Below are 14,384 nucleotides of genomic sequence, written 5' to 3' on the forward strand. Positions count from 1 at the left end.
TTACCTAAGTGTCAAATGACCCAATGGAAAACAAAATTAATGCACTGATTAGTATTACTAATCTTAATTACATATTTATAGCTTTATTAAATATGCAAGGGTAAAATTTCCCCAAATATCTAAGGGACTCAGGAAACAGTTCCAATAAAATACTTTAAAAAGGCTTTAGATAGAGACATGGTCCCAAGGTAAATGAAAACAAACTGTATTCTAAGAAGTTCCCATAAAGTGTCTCCTTAATCCTAGTAGTACCACAGTCTATAAATTTTTTCCTTTTTAACTTAAAAATTCCCTTTGGGTTCTCCTACTGTGCAAGACAGAGCTGTTTAGATCTAAAGCCTGTAATTTAACGAGCTGTATACAGTGTCTCCTGGGATGGGGTTAATGTTAGAGCAGACACTTAGGCATATTTCTTCATTTTTTATGTACCCTCAGGAGCTCTGGCTAGAGCCTTGTATTTCGTTTGCTTCTCAAAGTTCCTAGCATGTTTGTTAGAGTTTATCTGCAGTCAGATGACAGACAGAGAGGCAATCCATCTGTCTGTTCTTGACATTGTGATATCAAACAAGAAAGATGATCCGAAACTCTCATATGTATGGTTGTTAGAAAGGTGAATGGGATTTGTACCTTACCTATAGACTGAACTTGCCTCCAAAGGACATATGGATGGCTGGAACTTGTCTTGAGTGTGAGCTGGGGCTCAAATTTCTTTTCTAGTTGGTGTGGGCAGTTTCCCATTGACAAGGAGATCTGTGATCTGGGAGTCACTCATCCTACAGGGAAAGTGTCATTCAAATCGCTGCCTTCTGCTCTACACCACACATTTGACCACCAAAGTCTTGCATTGTGGAAATGTTTCAGAATCAGTCTGATGGCATTTCTGTATAATACTTGCAGAGACACACAATATCCAACAACCAGCTCTTCTGGTTAGTATTGTTTGGGCTATGAAAGGCACAAAAGACATTATCTGGTGCCAGACTTTAGCTGTTGAGTGGAAAAAAAATGTAGCTTCATTTTAATGCTGTGAGATATTTGAAAGATGCATTGGTCATTACTAATGATTTCACAATATTTTCTTATAGGTTACTTACGAAATTGCTGGTGCAATAGAAAAAAATAAAGATTCCCTTTCACAAAATCTCATATTTCTAATGAAAAGTAAGTAAATGGTTTTATGGTTGTTGTTAGAATTCAAGATATTATGACTTGACTTAATTTTCATCATAGTTTTATACATTCTATATATATTTTATTTCCAGTAAAGCTTTTTGACTTCATGAACAGAGAGCGTGTAATGTAAAGAACAAGGAGGTATAGTGTGATAGATGAGTATGACTTAAAGAAGTCACTAAGTATGAATTAAATAAAAAATAAACTGCAAAAGATAGAGAAAGGAGATAAGGCTCCCAAACCTAGAGACACTGCAGTGCAATGCACTTCACTGCTTGAGCACCTTTCTAAGAGTAGGAACTTTGTGGGTGTTCTTATGTTAATAGATATAACTGTCCATTGAAATACAAAATTAAATACTTTTCCATGTGAATGTTGTATAATTATATGTAATAATAGGACATCCAAGCTTATTAGTTAATGATTCATAACTACATCATTAAAAACCTCTATCATTTACCCTTTCTGTGAGGAAAGCCAAAACATTTTCGTTGAGGAAATTTCAGTGTATCCTGAGCTTTTATGTGTCTTTTCTTCAGCCGCTGCAGTTTTTCACCTTATGTATTATATATTTATATTTCTTTTTATAGAAACAGAGGTCTTTTGGAGGTCATATTTGTCTTCTCCATCAGCCCCAGTGTTACAATGTGTTAGTTTTTAGCAATGTTACCGTGAAATCAGCTGAACTCCCTAATAAAATAATTGATGCATTTTAAAGGCAAACAATGTACATTGAGGATGAAAAGAGAAATGGAATAGAATCATAGAATGGTTTTGGTTGCAAAAAGACCTTTAAGATCGAGTCCAACCATCGATCCAACTCTGCTCAGTCTGCCACCAAACCATGTCCCCAAGTATGACATTTACTTGTCTTTTAAACACACCCGGCGATGATGATTCAACCAGCTCCCTGGGCAGCCTCTTCCAGTGCTTGACAACCCTTTCAGTAAAGAAATTTCTCCTAATATCCAACCCAAATCTCCACTGGTGCAACTCAAGGCCATTTCCCCTTGTCCTGTCACTAGTTACCAGGAAGAAGAGACCAACACGCAACTTGCTACAACTCCTTTCCGGTTGTACAGAGCAATAAGTTGTACAGAGCAATAAGTTGTACAGAGCAATAAGTTCTCCCCTCAGCCTCCTTTTCTTCAGGCTAAACAACACCAGTTCCCTCAGCTGCCTCTCATAAGGCTTGTTCTCCAGCCCCTTCACCAGCTTTGTTGGCCTTCTCTGGACATGCTACAGCATCTTGATTTCCTTCTTGTATTGAGGGGTCCAAAACTGAACATAGTATTCAAGGTGCAGCTACACCGATGTCGAGTATGTAGTTTTAGGGACATTCCAATTCTCACTACTTGGAATTTATGTGTTGATATTCCGAAGAGTGTAAGAAGGCACGGCAACTTCTAGTATGTTCTACAATAGAAAGGATTCTTCCGTTCTCTTATATGGTTTCATTTCTCACTTTCATTGCTATTTTGTTTAATCCACTATACAACAGTTAACAGGCAAAACCAGAGGTTTGGATTGGATATAAAAGGTTGGATATACTGAGACTGAGTGTATATATAATTAATAAGTCATAATAGTAATTATTATAATCAATGAAAAAATCTGAAGGCAGAAGATTTACAAGCACTTACATTATTGAACGGCTATGTTCCTTCTTTTTGAAATTACTTAGGCTTAAAGCCTATTGATTGTCAGTGATCTATTTCTTTTGTGGTCAGTTTAGTAAGTTATGGAGATGTTCACCTTAAGAGCATGCTTCCTTTGATTTTCATTGAATTTAGTTTCCTTAATCAAACAAGATTGGGCAGCCTACTTTAGTGGGATGTCCCTGCCCATGGCAGGAGGGTTGGAACTAGATGATCTTTAAGGTCCTTTCCAACCCAAACTATACTATGATACTATTGTGAATCATAGAATTTTTTGGTTGGAAAAGACTTTTGAGATCATGAAGTCCAACCATACCTGTCCACTGCTAAACCATATCCCTGAGCACCCCATCTACCCATACAGAATCATAGAATTTTTTGGTTGAAAAAGACCTTTGAGATCAAGTCCATCCAATTTTTGTGTCCAACACATAAATTAGGAGAGACTATTGACATAGGTTTTATCTGTTTTAATTTGAAGGACATAGTTTTAATGTCTTTCCTAATGCTACTTATTACATTTACCCATATTTTTAAAATATGGAAGTTTACTATGTGTGCTGATTGTGCTGGAATTCCTTCAAGTATCTGCTTTATGATCCTCCTCATACTTTTATTATTCCTATTAAGCAAGGAATAGTAAAAGTGAAACAAATCCATTGCATTTAAGACCCTCATAATACACTTTTAGACAGCTGATGAAGATCAAACTGAATATGACTACCTGCTAGGGTACACTTAATGGCATCATTTATTATGCTTATCCCATTCATCTTTCTGGGATTTTGTTTGTTTTATACGCGTGACGGGTGTGATCATAATGCAATTCTGTTAGTAAATTAGAAAAAAAAGAAATAAAAACTCAGGATGGTTAAGGATGTATCATTCAATAGGTTTTTAATGCTGTGACAGTACAACCAGTGTGTAATCACCATCTTAGAATCATAGAATAGTTCGGATTGGAAGGGACCTTAAAGATCATCCAGTTCCAACCCCCCTGACATGGGCAGAGACACCTCCCACTGGATAAGGCTGTCCAAAGCCTCATCCAGTCTGGCATTGAAAGCCTCCTCAAGCCCAACTCTCTCAGCCTGTCCTCGTATGGGAGGTGCTCCAGCCCTCTGATCATCTTTGTAGCCCTCCTTTGGACCCATTCCAACAGCTCCATGTCCTTCTTATGTTGAGGATTCATCTTAAGAAAAATTAAAAAGTGTATGACCTTAATCTCATAAGGAATAATTTGGCTGAAACTGGTATAAAGTATCCTATCTGTCTTAAAATCCAGACTTTTAGTTTCTAAGAACACGTCTTGGAAGTGTATTTGTTTTGTTCTCATTGTCACTACTGCATCAAAGAGATAAATTACTTCATCTTATTTTGGTAAAATGTCTTCATATGTGGCCTTGATGTATAGAAACATGAACACAGCTTGCTACAGTTCCAACATTCACCTTGCCTTTTTGGTGGTTTTCATCTCTTCCGATATTGTGTTTTATATAATTATTTTTCCTTTGATACAGTGAGCATCTATAATTTATTTCTGTCAACTACCTTGATCATTTCTAAATACTGTGCTAGGTAAATGTTGTGAAGAATGCATCTCTTATATTGCTTTAATAGATGGATAAATTGGGAATCTGGAATGAAACAAAATTCAGAGGGGATTATCACATAAGTAATTAAGTTTAGACATATCATAGTCTGAAAAGTTTTGGGTTTTGCTCCGTTTTGTTTAGCACAGGACCGGAATATGATTAAAAAAGGTGTCACTGGGGACTTACATATTGAAAGCTCTTGAATAACTAACATAAATCAATAGTTTATTGGTTTGTCCGCTTGTTTTAAGCTGACTTAATTCTCCAACTATATGTCTTTTTATTACCTAATACAATATATATAATTTTCTAACGTGTTTTATCTTTGTGCATTAATTTCTTCGTTTTTTCCCAGCCAGTGAAAATGTAGTCATCAATCAGTTGTTCCAGTCCAAGCTGACACAAACGGGATCACTTATTCCTCCGTATCATTCCCTTAAAATGAAAGGGTGTAAAGCAGCTTTGTTGAGTAAAAAGGCATCTGTAGCCTGTGGAAGTGGAGAAACAAAGAAATATATTGAGCTCAGCAAGGTAAGAATTCAGGACTGTTTCTCCTCTTTGCTCCTTGAAGATTTTTCGCAGTCACTTTGTCATTTCTGAAAGCTCCTCTGTAGTCATTAAACAATTAAAACAATCTAATGCTTAGTATCAACACTAAAGCAACAGTGAGAACTAACAGATTTTAATTTACTAATACTAATAATGTTGGTTCAAGAACCCTTATTTTGGATTCTCTGAGCAGAAGCTTGAGGAAGATGAGGTCTCTTCAAGCCTGAATCATTCCATGATTTTGTGGTTCCAGGGCTTAGCAGTGGATGTAATTTTACTGATTTTTGACTGTATAAAAACACTTTGTTTTTTCTCCTTGACTGACTTTATGACGAATAGTTGAATAAATTAAAACATAGGAAGTGCAAAAATAAGACGTCAGTGACTTTATTATGTTACCCTGAGATTTCTCCCTTGCAAATGACAGTCTGTGTGGTTTTGTATGAAGAGTTACCCTGTACATTTTGCAAACATTGTTATTTTAAATGCTGACTCGCATGTAAATTTTCTGTCGATTTGAAGTCAAATCAAACTCTCCTCATTTCTGAACTCACCTCTTTTTCTGCAATGGAAAATAAGTTAACTAAACAAAAGCAGGGAGGCGGAACTTGGGAAGCTATCAGAAAATTAATTGTTCATGTCACATGGAACATCTCTCTTTTGAGAACGAATAACATGATGTACTGAGTCCATTCTTGACAGAGCTTTGGAATTCCTTCTTCTAGGAAAGAAGCAAGCAGTAGTTACAATGCATCAGCTGCCTCACTAGGCTCCTTGAGACTTACAGCTCTATTTTTGGCTTACAGCTGCATAAAATTGATTCTGTCATGGGATTAAGGAGACTGCTCTCATGTGTCATTGTGGAAGGCTTTATGCAAGTGTATCCATAGAATAGCAGTGGGACTTTCCTCATAGCCCCTCTGCTGATAGCAGCATAATTCCTGTCTACTGTTCTTGTCAGTAATCTCAGTGGAAAAACTGAAGTTGAAGTGAATGGTGTTGGTTTAAGGCTATATTTAGCAAACAGCTGAGGCATCACAAGGTGCCTTTAGGTGCCTTTCCACTATAGTAACATCTTCCTAGAGGAAGCTTCCTAAGGCTGTGAAAAAGATCCTAGTCCCATACATGGAAGGAAATATGACAAGCATGTCTATGTTAGAAGCATAATCAAGCCAGGGGGAAACACCACACAGCTGGGATCTCTGTAACTATGAGGGTTTTGACCAGTCCAGAATAGCTTTTAACCTGGAGTTCCTCTCTTGAGAGATACAAGACGTATTCAGATTCCTTTCGAAAGCGTGATAAATTAAGTCAGCAAATCCAGATTCAGTGAGAATGCTCTAAACTTTTAGGTATTAGATGGAAGGTTGGAAGAACTTCATCTTTCATCTGCCCACAGAGACAAAGGTGGTTTGTCTCCTCAAAGGTAGGCTTTGAGAAGAGCTACACAGGTGAGACAGAACACCGCTTAGTATGTAGATATTAAGTTGGCATAATTTGAGCCAGGGGACAGTGCTGCGATGCAGGACGGAAGCAAAACTCTAGGTATCTAAGCTGTTCCAATGACAAAAAAGAAAGAGACCCTGGTTATTATGGAATAAGCACTTAATGCGGCAACAGGAAGCAGGTAAGTGCTTAAATTCTTTTGTTGATCAAACCCACATGTAGAACTGTGCTGTCCCAAATACTTTCTTCCCTTTTGCTGTACTGGCTTGAAAATCCATTGTGACGGGCTGCAATAATGTTGATGTTGTTGTTTTGTTGTTGTTGTAATTGAAATTAGAAATTAGATGTAACGGACATTTTCTTATCAGCTTAGAACTAAAATGACTGTTGGAAAATAATAACTACTGCATTTTTATTGGGGTTTGTCCTGCTGATAAAAGCGATAATGAGAAACAGAAAGAAAGGGGGAGACAGAAGGGGAGAGGTAAAAGAGAATTATCATCCAGAGACTGATGTTCCTTTTATATCTGAAATTTGAGTTGTAACACACATCATGCTGCAGGCAATGAGAAGCACAAAACGGAAGGTATTCATGTTCCTTTGTATGGGTAGTCATCTAGGTTCCACCATGTCTATGGACGATAAGTAGACACCTTCAGAGGTCAGATAGCAGTTTGTTGTAATTATCCTTCCCTTTCAGCTTGTCATCTGTAGTCCCAGCTACTTGCTGGGTTATAAAACTACAGATTTCTCTGTTTATGGCCTTTTATCTACCTGTTTACCTTCCCATAAATGATTCTTTCCTTGATATTGAGCATGCTGTCGCAGGTAAGGATGGTTTACTTCATTAAACTCATCATGCTATTTGTAGAGGGGTCCAAGAGAACAGTGCATCCATCCTAAGATAGAAAAGAAAAAATCCAATGGTTGGCCAGAATTTTGAGGCACATAAGGAGATTTGGGGATGCCAGCTGAAGTCTCTGTGACATAGGAAGACAATGTCCCCTTTTCAAATAAAATAGAATATATCTTCATTGATGCTCTCACAACTCTCTTTTTCTCACATCAACTCTTGCTTCCTTGTTTTTCCATAATATTTCCCTAGTGCATACTTTGGCCGTGTCGCCTTCCCTTCGCTTCACTTCCTTTGAAATAAACAGTGGTTTCAGAGTTCATACAACAGAATTTTAGTCACGTGAATGCACATCACTAACAGAAGGCTTTTCTTTCTGTTGACTTTACATTGTTTCTCTTTGTGAACACTTTGCTTCACTGTCTGTGGGTTGAAGAACTCATCTGTTGCAAAGCTTTTGATATGTCTTCTGGTTAAAGCTTTAACATATTCTGCTGGGAAAGAGGTTTTTTTTTTTTAGGATGAGATTTTGGTTTTTTAGCAGAGGATTACAAAGCTATTTCTTTTCTGTAGCTTAGATGTACAAGATTTTCCAATGTAAAGCTATATGCTGAGAGCAATGGGTATAAACTGGAGAGGGGCAGATTTAGACTCGACATAGGGAAGAATTTCTTCATGTTGAGAGTGGTGATGCACTGGCACAGGTTGCCCAGGGAAGTTATGTCTGCCCCATCCCTGGAGGTGTTCAAGGCCAGGTTGAGTGGGGCCTTGGGCAGCCTGGTCTAGTGGGACGTGTCCGTGCTCATGTCAGGGGGGTTGGAACTGCATGACCTTTAAGATCCCTTCCAACCCGAACTATTCTATGATTCTCTGATTCTATGGAATCAGAACTATAGTTTTGGTGATACAGTCTTGTTCCATAGCTGAATGTGTCCATGTCTGGAAAGTTCAAATTAATGTTTTTACCTTTGTCTTGTTTCCTTTCTTTTTTCTCCCCTGTTCTTTTTTTTCCTCAAGAGAAGAAATATGCAACACATGACAGTAGGCAGGAACTTTAGCATCCAAAGTGTTGTTCCAGGCTTTTCTGCTAACTCAAGAAATGATCTTGAACTAGTGATTTAATTTGTTGGGAGGGAAGGGGTGAGTGCATTATCTGTCAAGTGGAGAAAACTCGGTTTTGGTAATATTCTTCCATCTACAAGAAGGGTTTCCCATCTACAAGAAGAGTTGCAGGGAGGATCCAGGGAACTACAGGCCTGTCAGTCTGACCTTAGTGCCGGGGAAAGTCATGGAACAGGTAATCTTGAGTGCTATCATGAAGCACATGCAAGAGAACCGGGTGATCAGGCCCAGTCAACATGTGTTTACAAAAGGCAGATCTTGCCAAACTAACCTGATCACCTTCTATGACAAAATGACTCAAGTACTGAGTGGGGGAAAGGCTGTGGATGTAGTCTTCTTGGATTTTGGTAAAAGCCTTTGACACAGTTTCTCACAGCATTCTGCTCCAGAAACTGTCTGCCTCTGGCCTGGATGGGCGCACACTCTCCTGGGTTGAAAACTGGTTGGATGGCCGGGCCCAGAGAGTGGTGGTCAATGGAGTTAACTCCAGCTGGAGGCCAGTCACAAGTGGGGTTCCTCAGGGCTTGGTACTGAGTCCAGCTCTGTTCAATGTCTTTATCAATGACCTGGATGAAGGCATGGAGTGCACCCTCAGCAAGTTTTCAGATGACACTAAGCTGGGAGGAAGTGTGGATCTGCTGGAGGGTAGGGAGGCTCTGCAAAGGGATTTGAACAGGCTGGACCGCTGGGCAGAGGCCAATGGCAGGAGGTTCAACGAGGCCAAATGCCTGGTCCTGCACTTGGGGCACAACAACCCTATGCAGTGCTACAGACTGGAGGAAGAGTCGCTGGGGAGCTGTACAGAGGAGAAGGACCTGGGGGTAATAGTTGACAGCCAACTGAACATAAGCCAGCAGTGTGCCCAGGTGGCCAAGAAGGCCAACGGCATCTTGGCTTGGTTCAGAAATGGCGTAACCAGCAGGTCCAGAGGTTATTCTTCCTCTGCACTCAGCACTGGTGAGACCAGTGAAATTCTTGCTGGTCGATGAGAAGGTCAACATGAGCTGGCAATGTGCGCTAGCAGCCCAGAAGGCCAACCGTATTCTGGGCTGCATCAAAAGTGTGCCCAGCAGGGTGAGGAAAGTGATTCTGCCCCTCTGTTCCTCTCTTGTGAGACCTCACTGGGAATACTGTGCCCAGTTCTGGAATCCTCAACGTAAGAAGGATATGGAGCTGTTGGAACGGGTCCAGAGGACGGCTGGAAAGATGATTGTAGGGCTGGAGCACCTTCCCTAAAAGGACAGGCTGAGAGAGTTGGGGTTGTTCAGTCTGGAGAAGAGGAGACTCAGAGGAGATCTTATAGCGACCTTCCAGTACCTGAAGGGGGCCTCCAAGAAAGCTGGGGAGGGACCGTTTACAAAGGCTTGTAGTGATAGGATGAGGGGCAATGGGTATAAACTGGAGGGAGGCAGATTTAGGCTAGACATTAGGAAGAATTTCTTCATGATAAGAGTGGTGAGGCACTGGCATAGGTTGCCCAGGGAGGTTGTGGATGCCCCATCCCTGAAGGTGTTGAAGGCCAGGTTGGATGAGGCCTTGGGCAGCTTGATCTAGTGGGATGTCCCTGCCCATGGCAAGGGTTTTGGAACTGTGTGATCTTCAAGGTCTCTTCCAACCCAAATCATTCTATAATCCTAGTGGTTCTTTTTATAAGAAGACCTGGAGCAAGCAGATCTCTGTTACCTTTCTATTCTGAGTTTGGGGATGAATTTCCCTTTAAAATGTTATTGAATCCTAGTAAGTGAGATTTGAAATCATGAAGAGCTGCAAAGTTCAGCATAGTGAATAGAGAATTGCTTGCTCTGCAATAATTTTAATGGAGTTTGGCTTGAGTGGGCCCAGCTGAGGAAAATGCATACCTTTTTAATGCAACTGGAAGAAGGCAGGAGTAGGGCAGAACATGCTGACTTGATAGAAAGGGAGTTTTATGGGGTAAGTGGACTGGAGAAAGGCAATGAAAAGAAGTCAGAGGTGAAAAGGCTGTCATTGAAACACAGATTTGAGTTGAAGATCTTGGCCAAACCCTGGAATGCAATAATTTTGCCAGCTTTCCTGTAGGAAGTTTAATAAAAAAAAATAATTTCTGGGACCACTTTTAACATGATTATTTCCATTTTGGTCTCCAAGATAGGAAGTAAAATCTGAATTTGTTTCCCACTCCCGAGTCTGATGTATAGGATACATTGGTTCTAATGAGATACAAAGTTATTGATTATTTATGTCTATAATTAGTGAAAATGGGTTTAAAAAATAAAAGACTCATAGAAACACAGAATGGTTTGGGTTGGAAGGGTCCTTAGAGATCATCCAGTTCCAACACCCCTGCCATGGGTCGGGATGCCTCCCACTAGACCAGGCTAGATTAAAAGATTAACTACATCCACTTGTGCAGGGGGAAAAGAGAAGGGTTTTTAAAATATTCATTTTATTGGTTTGCCTTTAAGATTTTTCTTAATGACCAGTGCTCTCTTTTACTCACTTAAGCATCTGCGGAAGACATAAGGAACCTTTTCAGAGAGTTACACAACGATGCTAATTATAGGCAGACTGTATGGAATCCTAACTGCACAAATTCTGCTTCTGCAGTAGAGTTCCAGATCATATTGCTTTGCCCAGTTAGTTGGAAAACGTATTTTATCTTTTTAATGGTATACAGCTGCTTTTGAAATTAAAACTTTCTTGCCAGTCCTGGCTCTGCAGGTACTTGAGAGTGTTTATCCATTTGCCCAATTCTTGCTGCAACTGAAATCATTGCCTATGATGTTACTATTTGTTTGTCTTTTCTAGTAAATTGTGTGACAATGAAAATCAAGGTTTACTATCCATCTCGATATAAAGGTATCATGTGTGTGCTTTTCTCCCCACAGCTGTTGAAAAAGAAGGGAACGTCCTCATTTCTTCAGAGACTGGAACGAGGGGGCCCAACCACTGTGGCAGCACAGCTCAGGGTTAGTGAACATCTTCTGGACAGAAATGGCGAGAAAAATACCCCCAAACATTTTAAAGGGAGGATTAGTCCCTACAGATTGCAATGGAAGAAAGAAAAATCATATGCTTGAGAAAGCTACTGGTGTGGCTGGGTGTCACGGTTTAGCTCTGGCCCAGCCAATTTTGGCTGCTAAAACTAAGCAATTGGGCTCCCAAATCCTTCCCCAACCCCAAGGGAAGGGGAAAAGAAAAAGAAGAGGAAAAAGGCTTGCGGGTTTGAAACTAAAGCTACAGATTTAATAAAATAATAATACTAATGATGAAAAGAGTTAGAAGTACTAAAATATATAGAAATAAATGAGATTGTGCCCCCACCCCACCTCTTGATGACTCTACATCACTGCAACTACCACAGAGCCGACACGAGGGAAAGTGTTTGAGGCTAGGAAGAAGCTGGGCTCAGAAACTGGATGCAAGAATGCATGGATCTGGGATCAGGAACAACCAGACAGACAAAAGTCCTCACTGGACACTGGTCATCACAGAAGAGAAAGAGATCCTAATGATCTCTCATTTTTATACTGAGTCTGATGTATGTGGGATGAATACTCTGTTGCTCAGTTTGGAGTCTAAGCAACCTTCCAATACCTGAAGAGTGCCTACAAGAAAGCTGGGGAGGGACTGTTTAAAAAGGCTTGTAGGGATAAGACTATGGGCAATGAGTATCAACTGGAAAGGGGCTGATTTAGACTAGACATGTGGAAGAATTTCACTATGAGAGTGGTGAGGCACTTGCCCAGGTGTCCCAGGGAAGTTGTGGCTGCCTCATCCCTGGAGGTGTTCAAGGACAGGTTGGATGGAGCCTTGTGTAGCCTGATCTTGTGGGATGTGTTCCTGCCCATGGCAGGGAGGTTGAAACTGGATGATGTTTAAGGTCCCTTCCAACCTGGACTATTCTTATGATTCTCTGAGTCACCTGTCCTATCTGCCCCTCCGTGTAGGTGTGGCCTTTTCTTTCGGTAGCTCAAGGATTCCCTTCATTGCTGTAGGAATAATTATAAGCAGTGGTTTTTCTGTATACCAGTGCCCTTTGTTATCACTTCTAGGGAGAACACTGTCAGAAATACATGCAGTTAATTTTCAGAAGATGAAGTTACTTAGAAAAGACTTAGTTAAAGTCAGAAAACTGACTCTAATTTAACTCAAACTCCAACACCACGTCAAGCCTTTCAAGAACATGATGCTATAAAGTTAGGAAGAGGATAGGTGTTGAGCATTTGCCTTTGCTGCACAATAATGACTGATAACTGATTTTTTTTCTTCCCCTACAGAAATCACTCACAGATATTATTGGGAAGCTGCAGAACTGCACACCGCATTCCGTTCATTGTATAAAGCCTAATAACTCCAAGTTGCCAGATACTTTTGACAATTTTTATGTGTCTGCTCAACTGCAGTATATTGGCGTCTTAGACATGATCAAAATCATAAGACATGGATATCCAATACGTCTCTCTTTCACTGACTTCCTGTCAAGGTAAATTCTTTTAAGATTCATAGAACCTTTTTCTTACCTACAGTACAAAGCCCTCTGTTGTGCTCTGGTAGTGCCTGTAGTGTTGTTTTGCTGATGAGCTTTTCAGACATTCTTCAGAGAAAAATCATATCTACCAACAATGCTGTAGGCTTGTCATTTTTTAATTGAAGGAATCATGAACTTTGAGGGCTTGAAGTGCTCAGGGATATGGTTTGGTACTGGACAGGTATGTTTGGACTCGCTGATCTTAAAGGTCTTTTCCAACCAAGGGATTCTATGATTCTTTGCTTCTGTATTTATAAAGATCATCAGCAAAATCTATTCTGTTTAAAAATATAACTTAATACAGTAATTATATTTTTATATTTTGTGCTATTTGTACAATTTATTGCCTGTTGTCTCTGTAAAAAGCAGAGAAGGTAATAGTTTAATTTGTCAAGTTTATCGTTGTAGGTGGCGTGAATTCAGTGTTTGTATTTGATATGGTAGGATTTGGTTCTGCGTGGTAATGAGTTATTAATGCTCATAACACAATTCAGTTTTCATTATTATTGTTAGAAATGTGTGAAATTTTGAATTAACATGAAAAGACAAAAAGATGCATGTCACTCCTTCTGTCCAACGTCGAACTCTTTTACCCCATCCCCAATTAAATTTTGGAATTTTGGCTCATTTGCTTTCTCAAATGCTTCAGCAAAAAAAGAGCAACATCTTGTCCAAGAGGTGTTCATTGAGCAGTCTCATACACTCACACATGTTCCTCATCTCTGCGTGTTCTACTCCTTGGCTGATATATCAAGCAGTCATTTTTATTTTACCTCTGAAAAAGCAGATGGGAATATTAGCTGCTTACGTGCATCTAAATTTCCAGTTGTCTTTATGGAAAAAGTTATGGATGTTAAATTACTACCTAGACAGGATCATAGTCTCTCTAGTAAGTCTGTAAATATCAAAAAAATGTAGGAATATAGGAATTTATAGTCCCATGTGTTTCAAAAGTAAGCCATGTCTGTCTTATGACAATATTCATCCTGCAGCATGAATCCAAAAGTGCAGGCTGGTTAAGGAGAAGATGTGTATACTGGAAGAGCTGGAAAACCAGGCTGCTTTCATATTCAGAAGTGGTTGCACTGGTATGCATTTGGGCAGATTTTGGGTGGATGACAACCTAATGGCCTTCTATGATGGGGTAACCACAGCAGTGGACACAGGAAAACCAACCAGGGGGGTTGGAACTGGGTGGTCTTTAAGTTTTCTTCCAACCCAAACTATTCTATGATTCTATTTTATGAGTCTATGATTCTGTGATGCTGTACAAGAGTCTAAACCTCTCTCTTTAAGGTACTGATTATTGTTCAAGTTGCAAGAGAGAGGTAAAAATGGTGTCAACTTAATATTTATTTAGGATCCTTCAATCCCAAGCCAGCACAAATACCGTACAAGCAGGTAAAATATGTCAAATATTATAAATAGTGATCACAACAGGCCACAATAATACTGGTCTTTATGTCATCAGACTCCAT

At 39.7% G+C, this 14,384-nt stretch overlaps 1 protein-coding gene across 3 annotated transcripts in view; it reads left to right on the plus strand.

The window, feature by feature from the left end:
• MYO16 (myosin XVI) overlaps positions 1–14,384 on the plus strand; it is a 394,275-nt gene that overhangs the window by 278,307 nt on the left and 101,584 nt on the right. For all 3 annotated transcript variants that reach the window (XM_054050575.1, XM_054050567.1, XM_009560753.2), the window contains exons 24-27: positions 1,086–1,161; positions 4,782–4,957; positions 11,264–11,344; positions 12,656–12,861. In XM_054050575.1, coding sequence (XP_053906550.1) covers positions 1,086–1,161; positions 4,782–4,957; positions 11,264–11,344; positions 12,656–12,861 — 539 coding nt within the window. The remainder of the gene's footprint in view (positions 1–1,085; positions 1,162–4,781; positions 4,958–11,263; positions 11,345–12,655; positions 12,862–14,384) is intronic.

The sequence above is a fragment of the Cuculus canorus genome, chromosome 1 (assembly GCF_017976375.1).
Source record: "Cuculus canorus isolate bCucCan1 chromosome 1, bCucCan1.pri, whole genome shotgun sequence".
NCBI lineage: Eukaryota > Metazoa > Chordata > Aves > Cuculiformes > Cuculidae > Cuculus > Cuculus canorus.